Genomic DNA, 25,023 nt, shown 5'->3' on the forward strand with positions numbered 1-25,023 from the left:
GTCAGGACTAAACATAACTGACACCCTAGGCCTCAGGTCTTCAAACAGGACTCAGGTAAGAGAGTAAAGAAGCTGGTTTGGATCACTGTAACAGAAGGACTTACTCCAACGCTGCCTCTTGAAGCTTCTTGGCTCGGAGTAGAGCTTCGTCCCTCTCCTCATTAGCTAGCCGCAGTCTGGCCATCACAGCCTGGTCTCTTTCCCTCTGAGCTTTATAAATCTCCTCCACGAGTACTGAGAGAGAGAGACAGACAGACAGAGAGTGAAACAGAGAGAGAGAGACAGAGAGAGAGAGAGAGAGAGAGAGAGAGAGAGAGAGAGAGAGAGAGAGAGAGAGAGTGAAACACAGAGAGAGAGAGAGAGAGAGAGAGAGAGAGAGTGAAACAGAGAGAGAGAGAGAGAGAGAAACACAGAGAGAGAGAGAGAGAGAAACACAGAGAGAGAGAGAGAGAGAGAGAGAGAGAGAGAGAGAGAGAGAGAGAGAGAGAGAGAGAGAGAGAGAGAGAGAGAGAGAGAGAGAGAGATGGGTGGTTATTACTCTTGTATTGCTGAAACCAGCGTTCCAGCTGCACAATAACAAGGCTAAGCTCCTCGGGAAAGAGGTTATTGCTACTGAAACACTGTGGCAAAGGTATTAATAACTATAAGTGAGCCTCATTTTAAGATGACTGCCTCCACTCAGGTTTGACATGTGTGTGCCCGGAGTAATAAAAACAGCAGCTCTCCAGTCAGAGTCACTTCCAGAAGTGGCATTTTATATGGAAAATTTCAGCATCACAATACCCTGCTTTATCACCACTATAAAGGGAGAGCAAGCAATTACATGCGACTCATAGATGTCAGAAACCATCTCATGGTCTCCATACATGGCATGGAGCATAGAGTGTTTGACCAGTAGGGCTCAAAAGGACCACTCTGGTACAACAAGCAATAGGACTCGAATGAAAAGTACTTGGTATATGGTATATCCAATATTGCCATATTCAATACAGTACTGTGCAAAAGTCAGAGACCACCATTCATTCATTTCCAGTATGATATTTATTTTTCAGTGTCAAGAAAAAAATAAAAACAGGGAAAAAAAAAATTTAACTGAAAATTACACAGAATCCTCAACAACTAAATATAGCTTATTATTGTGTCCACCCATTGCCTTTGTTACAGCTTCCATTATTTTCAGGAGGCTTGCGTTCAGTTTATTGTTCCACATCGTCAAAGCACAGCCATAGAAGATGGTTGCATTGGTTTCTGCTTCTCACAATCCAGTAATCCCAGACACAATCAGTGAAGAGGCCTGGCTCTGGGGTTCTGACAACAGCTTCTCTGTTTAATTTGCAAATTTTCTTCTTTTTATTATTATTATTTTTATTGTTATTTATTTTTCTCAATAACAGCTTTTTAACAGATACAAATCCTTTCAGACCTTGGTTGCGCTGGTCTTGATGGCCCTGAATCTCTGATTGAAGATTCAGGGCCATCAAAGTGAGCAAAATCAAACATGCTAATGCTTTTTTCCACAGACCTGTAGTACTCATTAACCACAGTGGACACCTCGCACTGAAACAAACAAACCACCCTAACTGCATTACAGTACAGCTCACTCTATAACATAGTGATTATTTGCACAGCTGTACAACTGTTTATTTTTACAAGTCTCACATCATTCTGCATATTACTTTGTGTAATGGTCATATCATAAGTCTCCTCAGACTGCATATTCACACATCTCTTTAGCTATTTTCACACTAGCTCATTATTATTCTCTTATTCTCTTTTCTGTTAATTATATACTTAATTATATACTAATTATATAATTTTTTACCACTCTGTGTAAATTTCTGGTCTGTTTAGTACGCTAGACATAATATGATGGTCTACTAGCTCTTGCACGTTTGATGGAGTCCCTTTTATTTATATGTTCACATAATTTTACAACTATTTTTCAACTTTTCAATAGTTTTTTCCCCCACTTATTTCTCTTTGCACAGCACTGTATATCCAAAATTTTCTTGAATGACCAATATTGGAGTTGAAAAATTATGTGAACATATAAATAAAACATAAAAAAAAAAAAAAAAAAAAAAAAAAAAATATATATATATATATATATATATATATATATATATATATATATATATATATATATAAATAAAAAATATGCTGAATTGGCTCTGAATTCAAGCAATGTTTAATGGAAAGTCTAAAACTTTATTTATTTCTTATTTGCTAACAGCATCCAGGTTTTCTGTAGTCTCTCAGAATAAAAAGCAGACACTAAATGATGAAGGGTCACCCATGCTTTTGCAACCCATTTAGATTCCTACACAAGCCTGCCCCATCCTGCTCCCAAAAATAATCACACATTGAGACAGTTCGGTAAAATCCACAAGATTTTAGGATTATAAAACTGTCCTCAGCTCCGCGCTTAAGCCCAATGAAAAAAGCACTGAAATCCATCAACACCTAATTCCTCTCCTCGTGCTGAGATGGCTTAATGATAAACAGGCAGCCTCCTGCTAAGCCACGACAAAGTTCAGTAAGAAAATCAATATTGCATTTTATCTAGAATTTGCTCATTAAACACCGCCCCCCCTGAACCATGCAAATCGTATTAAAATGAGGATGGCAAATACATGCATGTTCATCTCATTATTAAACAATTGGCTGCCTAATTGTGCTCTATATATGTCTTGTGTTTTCTTTTAATTATCAAAGCAAGAGAGATGGCTTCCTGGATGGTTAAGGAAAAATGGGAACCATGAACAAATTTCAATATTTGTTCAGCAAAGGTGAGGAGCAAGTAAATTCCATTAACAAAATAATTAGCTACAACGTAGCCTAATTCGCTTGGATACTTGTGTGTATGTATAACAAATGGGTAATTGTTTACTATAGTCAAACTCCTTAGGTCTGACTGACAGAACTTTAAATGCAATTCAAAACTCAGAGTTGAATGAAACAGCCTCTTTTAACATTAATCTCCTGTTGTGTTTTTAAAGGTTAGGCATGACAAAAAAAAAAAAAAAAAACTTAGCTAGAAGTGTGCAATAGAACTTACAAACACAGGAGCACTGCAGTTTACCTGGGTCAAACACTCATTCTTCAGGGATAGATGCATATAAAACCGTCACTGGCCACTAGAGCCACTAAGCCAATCAATCTGGTGGTCAAAATTAAGAATCTGTGGCCACAGTGATGAAAACATTTGTCATACAAACATTACGTCTACAATTTAAAAGCATACTTTAGTCAGATGTTGCTTGAAAAAGTAAATATTTGTTAAAAATGTAATAAGAACATTGCTGTTGTGGTGACCATGGTGGTCTCCCTACTGATCAGGGAGCTAAAATATAAAACCTATTTGAATTTCATTCTAAATTTGTTCTTAAAATAAGTTCAAATTTTGACTAATTTATGAAAGCAATGTTTATGAATTGTGTACGTATTGCTTGTCGTACAGACTGCTATTCATATGTCAGGCTAGAAAGTTGGTCATCCATGCACATGTTTGTGTCAAATTGACATTTCTGGAAAGTACTACTTAAATGTGAACTTTCATATAAAATCATTTTAAACATGGTGCGTACAAATGTTTTATAATTGAGGCCTCAGGTCTGCCTTGACATCAAACTAGTGTATTTCATTAGCTACAGCAGTGTAATGTCAGTTTATTTAACACCTTGTTTTATATAAAATCAATAAACATAAATTCATAGAGTGATATTAGCAAACGTCAGCCAATGGCACAGCATCTGTGATACCAGGGGGACCTGCCCCGTAGAGGGGGATTTCACAGACACCACACCATCACATCATTGTGATGGTTACAGTTGCTTGTTAAGTTGCTTGGATGCAGTTAGTTCTGCACCTGACCTAAAAGGGCTGGGTTTCACAAAAGCATCTTAGCACAAAGATAATTCTTAAATGACTGAACACCATCTCTACAACTAAGATGATCCTAACACTAAGATGTTTTTGAGAAAGTAGGCTGAAGTTTGTCAAAAGGGAAAATTCAGGCTATAGGCTCTGCATTTTTAGTGGCCATAATGTGAAATGTTGTGGCCAAGAGCTCAGCGCAATAGGCTACCTTACTCACTCTTCTCCTCCCTACCTGCAGCTCGCTCACAAGCATGGGCCTCCAGTTCTGTTTCCTGAAGCTGGCTGTCCAGTTGCATAGTCTCCAGCTCTTTCTCCTTCAGGGCCAGTTTGTCCTGTAGCTACAAACAAACATCACAGTTATTTCCCTCTGAATGTCATTTTGTGCAGATACAAGTTATTTTAGGGGAAGGATTCAGTACAAAATAAGTGTTCCTTCAACAGTCAACACAACAGTATCTCTGTGTGGAATGTCCAGTCAGATTCAGCAGTGATTTTAACTGAGAAAGTACTATTCAACCATTAAAACATTTCCTGCTCACTGGAAACCGTAGCACTAGCTTCTCCATCACATTATTCTGGGCTGCTAATAAAAAAGACGAACTGCTGCACTGTTGCTATAAATTCGAATTGGGGAGTGATACTTTACAAGTTCTTAAATGATAGATTTAACCTCCTTGTCCAAAATATTTTGCTCCCAGATTGTTTTTGTCTTCCCTGCACTTTGAATATGTGTCAAGGCTGGGCTGGAGTCCTCAAAGGTTTTCTCACAGCTCTGCCAGCAAAAACACACTCTTGGGACATGTTACTGCCTCTCTGTCAGGAGTCACAGCTACTTGTAAACCCAGGACATCAATTATAGTCATTTCAGTGGGACTCTCCACCCCAGCCCATTATGAGAGGAGCTCCAGATGAACAAAGATACAGTGATAGACAGTTACAGTTACATTAACAGCACAAACCCATTTTTTTTCTAACCTCTCATAGGAAAACCACCTGATCAACTGCTGGAAACTTTCAAGTGATGCACTATAACGAAAATTCTTTTCTTTTCTTTTTTTTTATACTTTTGAATAAATAAAATACTTAACATAATATAGTGATAAAACACACAAACTACAAGTTAATAAATTTGTTTTAACAGAATAAAACTGGGCTGACCACAAATAAAATTAACATATTAAATGACTGCAGTATGCAGGCTACAAAATGTGCCTATAAAATCCCAGAACCCCAACAAGAGGACAGAGAACAAATGGTCATTAAAGGTACTGACTTCCATTATTTTTTAGTTATACTTGCTCTTTGGCTCAGTCACTTAAATGTTTTCATGATTTCAAAAGCTGTGACTACGGAAAATGTTTCTGGAATCAAATTCAGATACTGAAACTCCTCTTAAACTGTGCCTCTTTACCTTTTTATTAAGCTCTCTGAGGGAGTCCAGTTCTTTCAACAAGAATGCAATGTTCTTCTCTTTATCCAGGACTGGGATTTGTCGTTTGGTTTCACTCCTAGCACTGGAGTTCCCTTGGTCGTCATCTGCGCTTCTTCTGAAAAAAGATAATTCATTAGGAATACTCTTATTAAACTCTCATTCTGGCAACACAAATGAATCATGGTCAAATTTTGACATGCAATTATCAAATACACAAGGGATGCAATTTCAAACTTTCAAGAATATTACTGTGCCTTATTTACTTTGAGATATTACGCAAATCATACAGTTGACCTTTAAGGTAATATTAAAGTATTACTGCAGTGTATTGGCAGGTAAATTACTTCCCTTGTGCAACCAGGAATTCGATTCAGTTCTTATTAAAGAGGCAGTGAAAATGCAATGGTTCATATACTCATTAAAGGACATTCACTATATGTGATCTAATTATAACCATCTCACAATGGACAAAAGACTACTGGCAGTATTTTCTGAGCTCATGTCATAACTAATGCTACTTGTAAAAGACCAGATAAGTGAAGTCAAACTTGAGCAGTGCTTAGAGACGTTTCACAGATTCTGTAGTTAGGAAGATGGAGAAATGACAGTAGTTTCTACTCTGTGTGTAAAGCTGACCTGGGTGGAGGGGGCTCAGGGGTACTGCAATGAGGTCTGCTGACCAGACTGTTGTCCAGCTCCTCTCTGTCCAGGGCCTGCTGTGTGAGGGCTCTTTGAGGGGACTGCCTCCCCTCCTCCATGCTCCTAACTGGAGCTGGCGGAGGTGGGGGTGGTGGTGGCGGTGGTCCAGCCACTGGTTCTGGTCTAGGTGTTGGTGTGTTAAGCTCTATGTGAGAAACAAAAATATGAGTTTAAGTGCACAACAACAACTATAATAATAATAATCATTATTATTATTATTATTATTTAGATATTTATTCAGACAAGATAATTCACTTCCTCTCATTCGCTACATAAAGAAGCAAGACTTTAGAGAACATTTGTGAAAAGTATCACCCATGAAACAGCAAAACTATCCAGAGAGAAACGTCAGGCCCAAACGTAACGTCCATTCTCCTGTTTTGAGAAGCAGGTCTGACAGTTGAAAAGCAGCTCTGTTAGTTTTCAGCTGCTCTGCGTCAGCTCTCTGAAAAGGAAACTGGGTCTGGCCATCTTTCATGAAGGAATGTGGCGAGCCAGGCTGAGTGACTGGCAGGAGGGGGAAGCATGGTCCTCTGTCAATGTTTCTGTAGCGCTCAGGGCCAGAGTCACAGGCTACGAGACAAACACTGAGGCCTGTCTCGCTGGCAGCCTTTCTGAGCACTCGCTCTGTTCCCCCAGCGAGGGCCGGCCCTATCTGTTCTGCGCACTCTCTCTCTCTCTCTCTCTCTCTCTCTCAATCCCTCAAAACCTTCTCACTATTCACACTCCATCATAGCAGCCATTATCACAACTGAATCAATTTCACTAGCTGTAATTGCTGAGGTAGTCGATCGTGGTGTAATCTGATTAAAGCTGTTGTAAAAATTGTGAACACAATACAGAACGCATATGTTTTTGTTTATTTACCATCTTAAAATGATAAATTCTAAATTTGTACAATTTGCAAGGCCGTTTACAATCATAAGACAGTTCAAGGGGATGCCCAGGGTCAAGTGCTACATGGGGGAAAAAAATTGGCCTGTCTCTCCTGCGATTATAAAATATACATAAATCGTTTCGACATCAATGCAATTCAAATTGAGTCAAATTCAAACATGGGCTACTTAAAGCGTATCACTGCTTCAAAAGCACGGCCTCTCTAGAAAAAAAGAGAAAAGAAAAAAGGGGGAGTCATCCGCATTAATAAATGCAATGTGATGCAGGAGTCGCAGCCTTGCGACCACGATGTCCAAAAAGCTCCAGCTTAGCAGCCACAATTATTTAGCGAAAGGTCAGGTTTTGAAGTCGAGATCAGGGAGGTCTGCCTCATAGCTTTGTTGCTAGGGCTCTGGTCTCAGGATTGCTGGAGACAGTTATTAGTATTCTCCATAAGACTCACCAGTGCAAACACCAAATTCAACCATGAATAATAACGCCAAACACATTTATATAAGCCCTTTGTCACACGGCAAATATGCGACTTCTCGATACATTGTTCCTTAACCTGGGTTACTTCTTTAATTTTTTTCCCTCTCCTCTCTCGGTACCTCTCACAAAGGTAGCTGCACCCAAATATGAGTGCGTGTTTAAAGTAGTGCTTCCTCACAAACAGGAGAGCAGGCATTTAATCTAACTGTGGATGAGACTGAGGTTATTACCTATGGGACCTGACCAAAAGGAAATTAAAAATCAACTTGAGTGTACAAGACGATTTTGTGCAATAAAATGTCATTAAATTGGTTCATCTGATAAAAAGCACATCCATTTCCATGAAAAAGCTAAAAATGAAAGAAAAAAAGAAGACAACAAATAAATAAACAAATAAGCAAGCCATACAAATAAACAACCAAAACAAATAAAAAGGCAACTGTTGTTCCATCATCAGTAATCATCTTGGCGCGTACTAAAACCTGTGTGGCGAGTGGGGGGCTTGAAGTGGTTCAGCAACAGCCCAAATGTATATTTGAGCAGAGCGTCAGAATAAATTTGCGTATCAGGAGCGTTTGGTGAAGGGTGGGTAAATACGGTGTTTATCTCTCATTGTCATTCCAACCAGTTTATCTAAATAGTGGCTCTGCCATAGCATTATGGCCTAGGCAAAGTTATTAGACAGCAGACTGACACTGTGGTTGAAGGTGATTTACACTTGTAAATAAATGTTTATGTATCGCACAGAACAGCAATGGGGCAAACAAAGAAGCACTTTTTGAAATCTTGAGCCATTTGCTCAAAACAGACTAACGCTTAAGTGGGAGAGGGAAAAGAAACAGAGTAGTACAAATATTCAAACACAAAATACAGTGGCCAGATGAGGAACAGATAATGCTGTTTAAATGAAGATAAGCAACATTTGTAGAACAGTAGAATAGGGACAGAATTTAAAGCTTATATATATATATTACCTCTAATGGGCCTTTTCTCAGTAGCTTTTGTCTCTGATGCACTGTAAAAGATATCTGGACTAGAGCCCCGACTGGAGAATCTGAAAACAACACAACAGAAAAATATGTAAACATGGTTTTATCTTAACAAGTATGCGGCTGAATGGTGGAGATATCAAATACAAAGTAGCCTTTCTTTGAATCCATTGTACAAGGGTGGAGGATAAAGGATATTGATAAACTGGACATCACGGTGAAGTCTTTGATGGACTTGCGCTTGTTTTTCAAAGCCCTGAGCACAGGTAGTACATGAGGTAAATATCAAAGATCTTAAGGGAGAGAGAGCGAATTCTGACCCAACAAGGTCAAGGGACGTTCTGCTGACAAAGCACGATTCGTTCGCCTGTCTCTGGAAAAAAACAAGCAGTCTGGAAATTTAAAAAAAAAATTGTATGTTATCAGTGTAGCCCATGTGTCTTTCAAATATTTAGTTTATAATACTTTGTATTTTTATTACCGTTTCAGATGTCCTAACACTTTAATTAATACATATCAAAAATAAAATCTTAATTTATGCCATATGAGGTTTTAATTACAGGCTTTAAGCTCATTTTAAATAATTAAAAATACATAAATGTTTTTTAAATAGGTAAAAAAAAATGACAAAAGGGAGTCACAGTAGAATATGAATACATGAGAAATGTGAAAGTGGTAACAGTACAATAATTTAGTTGCTAATATATTTTTCCATTTTTGATTAAATGTGAGTAAGTCCTGCATTGCTGTAAATAAAAATAATCATGCTCACCAAGCTTTGTTGTACCAAAAGCTTATGTGAGTGGCACTGCACAAGAAAATGACATGTGAACAATGAGAGACAGATTAAAAGTGGATGTTCAAGGTACCAAAAAGGTAACAACTGAGTAATAGCAAACGTGATGTACCATCACATCCCATATCTCCACCATACACACAGTCTCTCAAAAGAAATTGCATTTGTATCCAATTTCAAAATGCATCCTGCTAAAGATGAACAAACTAAACTAGCAGGTGATTTTTAAACATTGTAACATCATTTAGGATTTAGAAAACATATCTCCGCCAAGATATCATTACAGTGGGTAATCACTGGCAGCAATGTACACTGATAAACATTCCCACATATTAAAAACTCGTCCTTAATTGTCACATGTGGGAGAAAGCCATTGACAAACAATGTAAAATGAGCAGAGAGAGGCATCTTTACCCAAGTTGTGGTGTGGTCTCTGAACAATGGCGCTTTACAGGGGACGGCAGCCTTTGTTTCAGTTCCTCATTGACTTTAGGATTAGCTGGAAATATATAGAAGGTATGATTAATTTCTCTGAGAAAAAAAATGCTTTTCATCACAGGCACTCACAGTCAGTCTCTTTCCATTAGACTTAGAAAGGTTAGTATTAATTATAGCCTGTCAATATGATCTCAGGGGTGCTGGGTGGAGAGCGTTCTTTAATAACCTCTGGAGCATAGACAGCAAAACAAGACAGGCAGCTTTAATTTGCAGAGTGAAATTGTGCTTCAAGACTTTGCTTTATCCCCTCCACTGTGTACCGGAGCTCTACCTAACAGTTTATGGAAGACTAATGAATGAGGGCAATTAACAAATCGTAATCCCATCGTGCAATCGTTTTAATGCTTTTAGCTATGAGGAAAGTAAACATTCATTTAATACAGCTCAAGCCATATCAGATCCTAGTTAGGAACCACCAATTAAAGTTCAGCTTCTCAGGTGTAATTCATGGTAATTGATGGTGGATAATTTACTTCCATAAATGCAAGTTAATTCATAAGCAAGCAACAAATAGGCTGGAGGCAATTAGAAGCACCACTGACATTCAGAGATGAAGCCTGTTGCTGGGTCTCACCATCTACAGTGGTGGGAGTGGGCTACCCTCTAGTGGTGAAGTTGCAAAGACAAAAAGCTAATTATGCTTTACAAGAGAGTTTCACAGTAGCTCTGCTCAGCTAGAACCTGGCCAAACAAGGTTGTGTTCAAAGGGACATCCCTGAACTTTCCAAACAGAACCTTATATTGACATTCAGAACCAGCAGTCTTGAATAAAATGGAAAATGAAGATCTTTATAGAGGATAAACTCAAGCTCAACATGTGATCCTCTAAGATCCTGTCCTGCAGAACTGTCATGAACTGCTGGTTCAAAGACGGACCGCCCTTCTATTACTTTCCCGTGTAGCACTGTACGCACTCAAATACCAGAGAGGTATTTGGACTTGACTGATTGACTCAGTATAGCAAAGACCTGAAGATGGCAGAAGAATTCAAAACTATGTTGTTTTGTGCTAAAGTCAAATGACACTGAAGAAAAAAAATTGAAATGAGTTAAATCAGCATACAAGAATACAAGGAGCAGCTAAAAGAGCAGAAGAAAAAAAAAAAAGTGGGGTGGAGTGGGGGAGCTAAGCATCTGCGCTCTTGGGAGGTTGGGTGCTAGACGGGGGGGTGACCCCCGGGGCAGATGCCAGTGGAACGTTATCCCTGTGTTGTAAGCCAGCACACACAGCTCACACACTATTCAGCTCAGGCACAGTCAGGCGTGAACGGACAACTGGCTTTTTGTGCGAGACACCACGGGGCTCCATTAATCTCAGTGATAGACTCTGGGCAGGACCTGGCCCTGCGCGCAGGAGTTTCAGAGACAGGGGAGGTGGAGAGGACTTTTCAGCTGGTAGGTATGGCTGAGGAGTCGCGTAATCCTTTATCATGAACACGAGAAAGTAGCTTTTGAAAAGAGAAAGGAAAAACAACGGCGAGCATACAAACCTGACCTTTTGACAGTCTCGTAATTTTCAGTGAGGCACACTGCAAAGAGCTCTGAAAAGGGCGCTTTACGAAATAAATTTGGATTGATTCACTGATTGACGCTGTTTCCTCAGAGAATTACCTGGGAGGAACTTAATGAAATTGATATTCTGCAATAAACCGATAGTGTGGAATAGAAAAGAGCTCCCTCTGGTTTAATGAAAGTTTGAATTGAGCTGAGTGCGACGGGAGGCCTGCCTCTTCTGAAGACTTTCTGTTGCCTTTCCAGATGGTAAATTAGCATTACATCTACATTTCTACATAATCTGCAGCTTCTTTATCACAAATTAATGAGCTATTAGCATTAGTCGCATGCATTTATAATGCACTATGGCTGAGTAAAGTATGTGGTCAATCGGTTTCAAAACAGTGTCCAGGAAAATTAGCATTAGTATTGCTGGGCTGTTATATCCATATCATGTACAGATTAAAGATATTTTCTATGCCCATTTGAAAAATATTGCCTTCTAAAATAGTTCATTTCTGTTTCCTTCAAAAACAGAAAATGCAGAGTTTATCAAAAAGTCATAGGTTTAAGTGTAGAAATAAATATCTAAGGGTCACAAACCAGTGACTCATGAAAACAATAAAATCAACAAAAACACTTTCCCCCCATCTTAAAACCTCTTTATCCTTTTATTTCAAACTTTTCTCATTTTAATTCGTCCTCTACTGCCTCCCTATGATCTTCATTTTCTTCTCTTGTAGACTTTAAGCTAATTGCCTCTGTGGGCTACTTATTATTCATGTACAATTATTGCCGCGTAATGTCTTTAAATCCTTTTAAATGACCATTCATGCATTGCATTCATTGAAAATGCCTTTGATGTCCGTCAAAGATGGAATTCTTCAAAAAGAAATGTCTAAGCCCAATTACAATCAACCAATACAGGGTTTTGCATTTTTGTCTAATATAAACTAAATTTCATTAATTTTTTAAGCTCCGTTTAATACATTTCTGCAGCAAAAAGTTTCCAGATTCCTCAGTCTGTCATTTGTATTCCAGCTGACTTTATGAATATTAATAACAGTGTTATCCTGATTAAATGGGCTTCATACAAAATCCCCGCGAATCCACGAGCTCAGGCTTCTCATCTTACCGATTCTTTATGAATTTTGATACGGACATTAATCTGGAGAGAAACTTAAAGCAGGTTTAATTGTACACCACGGCTGTGCTTTCCAACAAAAACGCAGACATGAATTGATTCGCTAAGGATAAACTGGTGCTTTTCACATGATAGTCGACTGCAGCACCTGGGGAGAGCCTGCTGTGTACTTTGATTGTCATGTGCTGTTGTGAGGCACTGAGTGGACTTGGCTTCTCTCGGATCAAAAGATATTATTGACTCGCTGCTTCGTACGCCCAAAACACAGTTTCATCAAGCAGCTACAGTATCCAGGCTGCACATCTGTCTCTTTACAACACCATTACAACCCATGCAATGTCTACTAGTCAGTGCTGTCGATAACGGTCACATTTATTGCAGCCAGGCATATGAATCAAGAATGAAAGCAAGCAAGAAAATTCCCAAGATGAAAACACACGTACCAAGCAACACAGTGCAAAGCAATTCCACGCAAACACTTTCTTGATAGTATTATCATTACAATTTACTGACACAAAGTAACCAAAGAACTAAAAGTACTTCTTTATTTGAATCAATTCAGTCATAAAACGTATAATTTAAACATTTACAATATCGATTATGCAGTTCACCTTTACACACATCATATTTCACTGAACTGTGAAAAGGTGTGAAAGCAAAAACAGAAAGAAAATCATCTCGTCACTGTCTAAACTATAAATATCCAGCAGGCAGAGTAAATGATTAACCCATTCTGAGAGGTACAGTCATGAAGTTCAAGAAAGAGGGATGTAAGACGATGAGACTAGTGATTAACAAATAGACCAAACCACCAACCTTCACCTCTCCACAGCCTGATTCTTTTTCAAGTAAAAGAGTTTGGCAACAAATATTGCTACATGATAGTCTCAGGCCTAGAACACCTCGTGCCAAACCCCAGTCTCTCTCATGATGACAATCAATAATTAAAATTGTCCAAAGCATCACTAATATTTTGGGACACTTTTGAGATCCTTTTTCTGGGGCTAGTTTAGCTAAAACATAAAGGACTCATTCCAAAGTCCTTCATATGTTCATAATGACTGTCTCTAACTTCATGTAGACTATCTAAATTGAGTGCATAGCTCTTTGTTTCCCGCATGATTGAAATATTTAATAGGCAGAGTAGGTCCTGTGCAATAGGGAAACGTGTCTTATAGGCCTAATCTCATTCTCAGGGCAGGCGTGGCAGTAATTGAATTGAGATTGGGGGGGGAAATGAGGAAGCAGCGCCGTCTCAGATCCCCCTGATGGATCCAGCCTTGGAGGCATCTAACAGGCCGAGATTCACTGATCCCCAGGCATTAAGAGGGGAGGTGGAATGACCTGCCAAATCTAGCAGGATGAGTGCCTCATTTTCCTGAGTTCCAGCTAATTTGGGTGCGGGAAAGCTATGAGCTGTATGGAAAGACAGGAAGCACATCTATCTCTCGCCACTGCACTAAAACACAGAAGCCTCAAAGCGAGTTTTGTGAAGAAAATGATCCTCCAAAGGATTCTATACCACCAAACCCAGAAAATCCTATACTGAGCAACCGATAATGGTGTAAAGCCCTTTATGACTTCATCAAATTGCAGTGGTACATATGAGTGCGCTAAAACAACATTCAAAACAACCTCATCTAATATCAAAAATCAGTATAAACTGTTAGCCAGCACATCACAATCCAACCCAAAAAAGGCAACAAAACAGGTTGTTTAATTGCTAGTGTTGCTTGAAGACTGCAAGTGAGTAAACAGATTACATGATTTATCATTAATGCTCCTAAACCCACTATTTGAACAAGTCACACGTAATGATATCTAACACAGAGCGTGAAACACAGGCTCACTGTGATATATGAGGGAGAACTGATGACCGTTTCAAACAGCAGCTTGATATTAAACATGGACAAAGCCTGGACACTGGAACCTCACACTGGATAAAGATATAATTTTATGATTTATCTGTTTAATCCTGTTCTGTTTTTGTCAGATCATTCCATCATCTGGTTAATTCACTATAGTGTGGAGAGCGCAGCTCAAACATCTTGCACTACCAGACATCATTCAGTTCTCCAATTCTGTAATAAAGGACGAACCCTTCATTTTCTCTAGTTACCAAACACCACACACAAACACCGTTTATACACACCCACTCAAGAGGACTTCAAAGTAGCTGGGAAGTAGCTTTACACTGAAAGAGAGCATGGTTGTTATTTACTGATGTATTTTACTATTTGCAATATTTAATGTGTTCACCTTTGTGTGTACGTACAGATTTCAATAACAAAAAAACCTTGACTTGTTAACAAAAAAAACACAAATAATAACACATTTCCTGACTTCTTCTCCAGCATTTCATAACTGGTTTACTGGTTTTAAAGTGCAATAAGTAAGTTTGCTAATACTTTTTTTTTGTACTGTTCTGAGGGCCTCACACATTTCTAATCTATTTCAGTGCTGAAGTAACTCCAGTCTGATTTTCTCAAATTGAACAGACAGAACAAACATTTTCTTCAGAAGTTTATTTTACTCTTCCTCACAGTAGATCTCATTTACTGCATCACAATATTAGACAAATAAGACATAATTTTGCTAAAAAGCTAGCGATTGTAGCTTTAAAGGAAAAGCTGTTTCGGTTAAAGCACTTTGACAAATACCATTTCTAGCAAATCTTTTTTTTTTTTGATGTCAATAGTGAATAATTCAGAGAATCTATACTTTATCTACTGAAGGTAACCTCAAAATTGGCTCTGTAAATACTGGCTAAGCTGAGATTTGCATTGGCTAACATTTGGGAGGGAGAGGGAGAAGTTATTTGACGATGAGCTTAATGCAGTGAGTGATGGAAGAAAACAGGAGAGAGAAAGGTTTCACTCATATTCCATCAGCACATGCTGTAAAGTTATTGAAGCATAAGAGAGGCAATGAAGACCTTTACTCTGATCAGGTGACCTTCCTATTACCACAGAGATCTGAATACGGTCTCTGTGTCCTCTTTAATAAGCAGATTTTTATAACTTGGATATTAACATCTTAATATTTTGGTGCATGGCATAAATAATGCCAAAATCTTAACATAAGGGCATTTATTGTAGATATTACGAATTCCATACCAATGCTAATGTGATATTTTTTATGTATATATCGGCTGATGCATATAAACATTTATAGAATGTAGAAATTGGTACTAGACACGCAAAATTAGCACTACAGATAAATGTAACACTTCTTTATGATTAAAAGTGCAGTAAAATGGTTAAAAATATTTCACCACAGCAGCCCAGCATTGCTGAAATTGCATTTAACTCTTCTAGAGCACAATAAATACATTATCAAATATTGGTGTAAAATATCAGCCAAACCTAAACGGTCAGCTGTTAATATCTTTAATCAAGTATCTTAAATACCAATATGGTTCTGTCATAATCAGACAGCTGTAATTTTTGTATTTTTTTCCATTACGTGACAAGGTGTGTAACCTGTAGTATTTATGACTCACAGGGCATTCTGTTCTGTTCTGAAACGGTCATAACTGCCTTATGACATTGCAACCCTGCTCTAAGAGGTTTGATTTATATGTTGAACACCTCCCCCCACACTCAAACCAAAAGAAAGGTGCAGCTTTCTGTGTTTAAAAAAAAAAAAAGTTCAAAGAGTAAGATTAGAAGCATTTTAACCCGAGTGTATAAAACTAGGAAAAACAAAGCTGTATTGTAGCAGGTAAGGTTGTGAAACTGGTGCAAGGTGGCAACACGAGCCATGAAGCTGCTATTAGTCATCTCAGAGACGCCAAGCAGGAGAGGTGGGGCTCCGGCACAGAGTCAACTCAAGGTCAGCTGTCTTAGGAGAGACACTCGGACTGCGAGTTTCACCTTCTCACCTCCTTGCCGTTTCATTCACCTGATGAGTTTCACTGAGCAAGTCTATGACCAAGGCCTAAAAACTGCTTCCAGGCCTGAAACGCAGTCAAACAGACTAAAACATAAGACTTGTTCTATGTTATACGAACTCTTACACCGTTCGGTCTAATCAAACCTAACAAGTGAAGGCAATGTGTGAATGAAATTTAACCCTGCTTTTTGAAGGCAACAGTCAAACAGTTACAAATCCAACCTTATTACTGTGCATGCCACCTCGCCTTGAGCCCAACACTAAAACACACACATAGCTAGTGGTGCAAGGATCCTCGGCAAACACATCTTCCTTTGTTCTGAAAATCCTTTCTCCAACATGCACTGCAAAGTTGAACTTTTGCGACGAGCAAGCGCCGAATCCAAACAGAGCTTTTCTCGCTCTTTTTTCTCTCTCTCTAAAGGATGATGCGTGTGCTTCGACCTGTCCTTCAGACAAACCGGCTTTAAACAGTGGGGGACTGAAGTGGCAAGGCTGAGGCTGTAGAGTCAACACTCTAGAACATTCCAGGGTTCTTTTTCAGCTGAAGAATGTTGAGAAGTAAAGAAGCTTCATTTAAAAAAAAAAAAAGTCCAACACACAAATATTGCCAGCTCTCTACTACAGTTGCTGGCACGGCAGGAGGCTAAGGCATGTAGGTGGTGCTGTGTGCACACAGGGATGTACATCATCGCAAATATTTAGAGAGAAGCTGATGTAAAATAGTATCCACATGAGTATCTCCTCTTCACGAAATACAGGGCTCATGTAGATCTGCTTATATCGGGTTATAGGCAGATCTATTCTTTATAAGCAAGTCACTCAGAACAAAACAAATCTGAAGAATATTTCCCACACACACAAACAAAAACACACAAAAAGACAAAATACATGTTATTAATTTCAGAAGGTCAAACTGTTGCAACCTGTTTTGATGTATACTCTTGTCTTTTGGGTCATAAATCCTTGCAGGTTCTCCTGGTACTCTGCTGGTTTTACTTTTTTTTTTAACATCGCTCTAGGTACAAGTGTCACTTTCTCATCAATTTCTCAATCTTTCTCAGAATTTTTCATTTGCAGAAGGACTGTACAATAAATTGCATTTTTATTGTTATTGCAATATTAGTTACTGTAATGCCACAACACATCAAATGACCTTACAAGTGTCACTTTGTTGCTGCATCATTGGACTGGCAGGACCACAGTGTTAGAACACCAGCTTTCTTGGTTTCTCACATGAAGAGCCAGTAATTTAACCATTCAGCTAAACCGCCAATTACAGCCCAGCACTACTACAACTACTCTATCCTGAACTTCTAGCCTGCGAAAATGCCTAAAACATGACGACCGTTCTCATTCTCAGTGTTGTGAGTAAAATGCATAGGCTGTGTGGGGAAAAACCTAAGAAGCACTAATGGCTACTATACATCATCATAAGGAGCTTTTAAAGGAATAAAACATGTATTCATTCTTTTCTAGGCCTAAACTGAAAATACAAACAAATTTTTGTGTTTGTAGCCTGATATGAATAGAAAAGGCTGTTCAGGGAATCCTGACTGCTGACTTAAGTAGCTATGAGTATTTCATAGCACAATGCTGTTTCCAAAAAGTTAGGAAGCTGTGCAAAATGTAAATAAAAATAGAATGCAATGACATGCAAATCATGCAAACCCTAAATGTAATTGAAAATAGTACAAAGACAACATATCAAATGTTGAAACTGACAAATGTTATTGTTTGTTGACAAATATGCCCATTTTCCAACACTTCTTTTTAACAATACCCTGTAAGTGTTTAGAAACTAAGGAGACCAACTGCTGTAGTTTTGAAAGTGAAATATTTTCCGGTTCTTGTTTGACACAGGATTTCGGCTGCTCAACAGGTCAGAGTCTTCTTTGTTGCATATATATATATATATATATATATATATATATATATATATATATATATATATATATATATATACACATACATACACACACACACACACACACACACACACACACAAAATCAAACAGGTAAATGCCATCTAGTCAAGCTGTGCATGTTTTATTTGTGACACACAACAGATTTTATTAAATAAAATACTTTAAAAACATAATTATAATAAAATAAAATATCAGGACTTATAGGTTAGTTAAATCAGACAGCATTAGTATTGGTATTTCTACTCTGTATGAGCATGAATTTAAGGATCAGGTATCAGTAGGGAAGAAGTGGTATCTGTGCATCTCTAGTCTATAACTTGTGGGACATCTAGTCAGAAGCACTGCATTAGTAAGAATTTAATGCTTCTCATATTGTCACTGTGATATCCAAACTGCTTTATCTGCCTTTCATGTCTGTACCATGTAGCCCTAATTTGCAGTTTAACAAAGCACATCTCAAACTGCAAAAACAAGGCTGAACAACCTGTGAAAGCCACCATGGCCTGAAAGTGCCTTTGGGAGGAGGAATATGTTGAAGGACTGAAGCGAGGCCGGGGCAACAGGACCAGGCACTCAGTCCTCATTACCACTTGATGTTTGAACACAGGCCACAGGAGTGACCGTTTGAATTGCTCCCTGTTCAAACAGTTTCTAAGCATGTGTGGTTCACACCAAAGCTGGGCCTGTTTGTTTTCCTCTCTGCTTCATGGGGCGTCACTAGGTCTGCTGGAATCCCGCAACTGGGTGGCAGGCTAGTTTGCATCTCATGAGCATCAGTTCAATTTAATATAAAAAAAACAACAAGTAGAAAGTTGGGAAAAAATCTGATGGTGAAGTATTGCAGTAAAATAACTGGCTTTCTCAGGAATGAAAAGTGAAAGGGAACAAAATCCTTCTAAGAGGGAGCCAGTGGTACACGTAGGCCTGGATAAGAGGGACCTGATCCATCACACTGGTAATTAAATTTTTTGTGAAGTACAGTTCTCATTAAATGTACTTTTTATCCACTATTAATTAATAGCACAAAATGAGAAAAACTAAATTTCAAACGGTCTGTCTTAGTTTTAGCAGTTGAATGATATATATTTTTTTTTTTTCGGTGGCATAGCAAGCAGCCTGCTTCAGCTAAGCAGTGCCCACCCTGGGACTATTCCTTAAACCAACACACGGAGACAAAAGAAGACAGCCTATGGAATCCTTCTATCTGTGTGCCTGCGATTCTGCACCAGGGGACCACCCACTTAGGCAGAGGGCTAGCCTGTTAGGCCACACGGCACTCAATTCCAGGGATTTTGAACTTCAATGGGACCCACAAGGAAGCCGCAAAAAGGACGCAAATGCGCCTCTTGCCCTCTATGAGGCGAAGCGCGGTGGAAGGGAAGCTCGGAGTGGGTGGCTGACGGAAAAGCCACAAGGACAGAAGACCACACCACGGCCGCCATGTACCACCGTAAGCCACAGTTGGCAGACCAGAGCTGATGGGACTAAACAGTACATTTCCTGCCTGGGAGGCTAGCGCAGAGGGTGGGGGACTAAAGGCTAAGTCAAAGGTCAATCCACCTGCTAAGAACAAAGCTTGTTGAGACTGTAGCCCTTTCTTCCGCCCTCCTTGCGAGGAATAGCAATTCAACTCCATAGGAAACTTGCCCTGTTTGTTATGATGGACTTGCATGTGTGCTTTGAATTGGTACTGCAAAAGGACAATTTACCCGTGTAAGAAAACAATCCAGCGCCAGACCACAGATCAGTTGTAATAACACAAGCCAGCCCATGGCAGTAAGCTTATCCCAAACAACGGTAGACAAATAAAAGCAGCAGGGACACAGAATATATAATAGAACATTCAAACACAATTGCACAAGCATGAAACTTAATTTTGGATCACAGTTGTGACCATATATTTAGTAGAGAGCTGCAAGAGAACAATCACTATAACACTGCTCTGTTGATATTCAGCTACGTTACATCTTGCACACTATTGCTTATCCATTTCTTCTGCTCATTAAAGTCAATTCTGAGTATAGAATATATGTTTTCCGTTTGTACAACAGGTATCAGGCACATGTACTGGAAAAGCAGCATTGTGAAATGCCTCAACATGATCAGAGGAAAATGCCAAGTGCTGGAAGCCTTTTCTTTCTGTGTATAGAAAAACGTGACTAATTTGTCATTTTGACTGCTAATTTGGCAAGAATGGACATATCCCCCAACCATATAATAAGCAATAATCCTGATAGGAATATTCATGTGGAAGGATCCCATCAAGCTGGGATTTGACACCTGTTCTTTCACCTGCATGGGCCTCATTAAAGTGACTGGAATCCAAGCAGCAAAGTGTTTCTTGTTTTAGAGGGAATTAGGGATTTGCTCATTGTCGTGCTGATGACGAGTGTCTGCCAATGGGATCTAGAGGCTCATCAGAGGCTGCACACACAGTCTCTGTGGAAAAGGTTAATATCTATGAATTAAATTAACCTACAAGCCAGATTAGGCTTGATTGTGATGGTTCTACTGTTTCACAGCTAACTCACACTGAACATGGAGCAGTGCTGAAAAACTAACTTCAGAGCTGAAAATGAAACAATTTCTGTTAATGAGCAAAGTGTACTTTATGTAATGCTATACTACTAGTCATGTGTACTTGTTGGCTGGAGTCAGAAGATCAATGATAAGATCAGATGCAATTTACTCCACTTCAATACACCCACACATAAATTTGGCACAATGGGCATGCAGCCATGTCAGCCTGCATGCACACACGCACAACCGTTCACCTGAACCCATAGGCATCAGGATACATGCCTAGTAAGATCCTGTTTCAGGTACTGGCCTACACCCATTTTCAGGATGCAGCGCTTTAGGCCACACCACACCAGGATGTCACAGTCTGTCACCCAAACGGCAAGAGAGGCATTATAATAAAAACGAACACAAACAGCACCAGGAGACATGGCATGAAAGTCTCAAGTCCATCACTGAGTAGATGACAAGTAACCGAGCACTGCCCCAAAGCTAAAATGAAGAGCTGCAATATCTGATCCAACTATGCTAAGATCTTAGAGAATCTACATGGAATTTCAAACAGAACTGAGCACTGTGACAAAAATTTAGCATTTTTGTGATTAATTACATTGTCACAATATGCTCTTCTGAGCATAGAGGATTTTGTCAGTGCTTAAAAACACGTATCAACTGCAGGTTTGATTAAAAAGAGAGCATAGTTAGTCCTGTTTAACTGGATTTATTGCAGCACAGCATGTGAAATGTTGAAAACAAGTAATTGGATTCATAGTTTCTGATGGTATTTTCAAAATGTAAAGAAATGCCACATTACTAGATTAGATATCAGGATATAATAAATATTGTGATATATGTGTGAATATATGTGTGTCATAAAAAAACTTCCCAAAGCATTATGATATTTTTGCCATATCACTCGCCTCAAGTTTTACATATGGTGGATCCAAACTAAAGACTAGTGTATATGGCAATTGTGTGCAAATGCCAATGCCTGATATTTTTCACATCTGTCTATGCTGAAGCAGATATGTAAAAATGTATAATGTACAGTAATCTGGACTACCTGAAACTATTCTGGGACATGGATTCTGGATTAACATTACAATGAAATATTACATTTATTCATGAAGAGATACAAATGCAGTAAAATAAATAAAATGCAGATATTTTACCATAGTAGCCCAGAGTGCCTAAACCTTCTGCTCTTCCAGAAAACAACAAATGCATCAAATATCAGTGAAATTGAAACATTGGTGCAATGCTTTTGTTTGGTTTTTGTTACCAAAGCAAATGTCTAATGTTCCCATATAGCAATTCCAATATTATTGTACAGCCTTGACTTAGACAATTTACTTATTTAAACACTGGTAAAGTATTATGAAGTAACCAAAAGAACTTCATTCATGTTTAACAAAATGATATGTGTTTCCCAGAAAAACACTTCTAGCACAACATCAAACTGGTACTCTTTGAATGGAGAACTCCAATTAGACTGCACTACGGGTGCTATAAAGCACAGGGTAGGAAACATCAAAGACTGGGGCTAACTGTCTTCCAATGCTGTTGGTGAGCTTGCGTTTATTGGAATCATAAACTCAGAAGTGTATGAAGGCATTCCGAATGCAAACCTGCAGAAGTCTGCAGTGAAATTACTCAAACGGTAACAATCTGAAAAACAACATCCATCCATCCATTTTCCAAGCCGCTTCACCGTCAGGTGAAAAACAACAACCTATTAAAAAAAACACTTTGCCAAAAAGAAAATTACAGTATTGGAACAGTCAAATTTATTAAATTTTTAAATATGGCACAACTTTCTAAATATACATATTTTGGGGGCACTGTATATTATATTGAACACTGACAAAAGTTATGCTTTGAATTTACGTGATTCAGATGTGTCAGCAGGCTGCACATGAAAGAAATATGTCACATCAACATAGTTGCTGCCTTTCAGTTGACTTCTTTTTGGAAATGGCACAATACCAACATCAAAACTTAAAATTATATACTTTTAACTGAAGCACTTCGCTTAAGATGAGCAACTAAGACAATGATCAAAAATACTGAAACACTCAACTACCCTACAGGAAGACACACAGCTAACAACATGTTATCACACAATATGACTGACATTTTTCAGGACAGATTTGTTACAAGATCCATTGTTTTCCCTTCTGACATCTGATCCAGCATGTCATTTTCATTTTGGGCTGATACAGATACTTAATACCACCAGTGACAACTCTGGTTCTGTTGGTAAGAACTGCATCGATATGACATTCATGTCCCAACAATAAACATGTATACAGTTTATCTTGGCAGTGTGTTTTTATAGTAAAAAAAACAACACACTATATCATTAGGATAAACATAAATGAACATAAGTACAGTAAAATGCACCAAGAATTTCTTATAATATCTTGAAAAAACCCAGGTTTGGTTTCTGACTTTTCACCATTCTCCAGCCATTGCATGGATTTGTTCAACTCCACCAGCACCTGATTTAATTTAATGAAAGACCATTAGATAAAGTAAGTATAGGATGGAAACTCTAAATGCTGGGCCTCCTCAAAGAAACTATTTGGAAATAGTTACACTAACACAATGACAGAAATTAAATTAATAAAATTACAGCGAACTGTTTATTTGGGGTTTTTTTTGCATTTAGTCTAATTTTAGTACTTTTTTAATAAATTAGTGTTACTGCACAGATAAATGCCTGTGTGCAATTTTCTCAGGTGCCTAAGACTTCTGCACAGTACTGTATATTATCCACACCATTAACCAGTTCAATTAGATTGAAAATAGTGACCTGTTTTTTTTTTTTTTATGTACCATGTTGGCATCTATCCTGTAAATAGTATCTAGCCAACAAGTGTTTACCTTCCAGACTCTTTTCAATACCTTAAATGGGACATCATCAGTTGTCTGTCTTTAATGAGTACCCTTTTTATTTCATTGTTGTATGTGTCATATTATTTCTAAATATTCCCAACCTTTTCCATAAAGATAAATACTGCTTTCTATAATGCCTTCATGGTTGATGTTAAACACTGAGTTGATGCACATTTAGCGCAAGCAGTGAGGATGCAACAATGTCTTCTTCTTCTTATTATTATTATTATTATTATTATTATTGGGATCAAATACCAACAAACATTAAACACTACTGCCCAGTACAATCAGCAACAAGACATTCAACAGCAATATGAAATGATAAGGCTGACCTCTAGTGCTCAAATTCTACTTTGCTTTTCTCATTCTGTCTTCATACTGCTTTTTCTGTCTAATGTGGGATTTATGAGGCTCTCAAACAGCATTTCAAGACTATATTTAGCTCTTTTACTCACTGCCAATTACCTCATCATATCTCAATCATTACCCAGTACACTCAACCCTGATCACGTACATATTCAAGGATGTCTTCTCCTGCCTTATTCCTTGAATATATATCAATGTTTTACTGCAGTTTAAAGGGACATAAAAATAGAGCTGTGACTCATTTAAAAAAAAACAAGATGGCAGTGACTTTTGTAATATATTTTTTTAAATAGTTCACACTAACATCCCTGACAACATTCACAAGTATATATCCAGGAATATTTTTTAAGTTACATTTTGTTTGCAGGGCAAACAACTTTAAACCAACAGTCCTGGGCTATCATCAATATTTTCTTTATTAAGGGCAGATTTATATAATGTGGCTTAAATTTACCTTTGTACATATCAACAAGGGAATCCTTTAGCTCTTGTTTGTGCTTCCATGGCACCTGACGGAGTTCCTCCTCACTTTCCGAGCAGCTCTCCCTGAATCAAAGAACAGAAAATATGAAATACTATCCAGAATGCACCAAAGTTTCAGGGCACTCACGATCTAGTCTCCTACGAGCCTGGAACCGACCTGGTCATACGCCTAAGCCTGGGTCAGACTAATCTCTTCAGCAATGTCCCCTCAGACGCATGCTTTAACTGAAGTAAAGCTGATCCTCCATTTCTTTCTCTCCCTTTTAACACTAACAGCCAGGCAACTACCATGTAAAGAATGAATATTTGGTTTACCTAAATAAATGAAGTAGGAACATGTTTGTGACTGATGAATGACAGGCAGGTGCATAGCCATGTATTGGTCCTTGATATTTACCTAAATAAACTGAAGGGACTCAATAGTTATTTTAAATAATTCAGTTCTTCCAATGTGAAATTTAAGCTGTAACTAGAAAATCGCATCACAGAGGTTACGAAATAAACCAATTGGTCTTGATGTGGTTTTAGAGGCTTGTTTTGAACACGCTGTGTACTGACACAATCCAACAGCATCCCACAAAACAAGACAACAGAGAAACAAACAGCAGGACGAATCTTAAGTTGTCTTCCTATTCG

General features: G+C 38.3%; 1 protein-coding gene across 5 annotated transcripts in view; it reads right to left on the reverse strand.

Annotated features, from left to right (window-relative positions):
• The window catches only part of mipol1 (mirror-image polydactyly 1), a 59,129-nt gene that overhangs the window by 33,142 nt on the left and 964 nt on the right, over nucleotides 1-25,023 (reverse strand). For 3 of the 5 annotated variants that reach the window (XM_017699818.2, XM_017699820.2, XM_017699819.2), the window contains 7 exons: nucleotides 24,359-24,450; nucleotides 9,578-9,662; nucleotides 8,353-8,432; nucleotides 5,948-6,155; nucleotides 5,291-5,426; nucleotides 4,112-4,217; nucleotides 105-234 (listed from right to left, as the gene is read on the reverse strand). In XM_017699818.2, coding sequence (XP_017555307.1) covers nucleotides 105-234; nucleotides 4,112-4,217; nucleotides 5,291-5,426; nucleotides 5,948-6,155; nucleotides 8,353-8,432; nucleotides 9,578-9,662; nucleotides 24,359-24,450 — 837 coding nt within the window. The remainder of the gene's footprint in view (nucleotides 1-104; nucleotides 235-4,111; nucleotides 4,218-5,290; nucleotides 5,427-5,947; nucleotides 6,156-8,352; nucleotides 8,433-9,577; nucleotides 9,663-24,358; nucleotides 24,451-25,023) is intronic. The other 2 variants (XM_037542241.1, XM_037542242.1) reach the window with 2 other exon arrangements.

The sequence above is a fragment of the Pygocentrus nattereri genome, chromosome 10 (assembly GCF_015220715.1).
Source record: "Pygocentrus nattereri isolate fPygNat1 chromosome 10, fPygNat1.pri, whole genome shotgun sequence".
NCBI classification, from domain to species: Eukaryota; Metazoa; Chordata; class Actinopteri; order Characiformes; family Serrasalmidae; genus Pygocentrus; species Pygocentrus nattereri.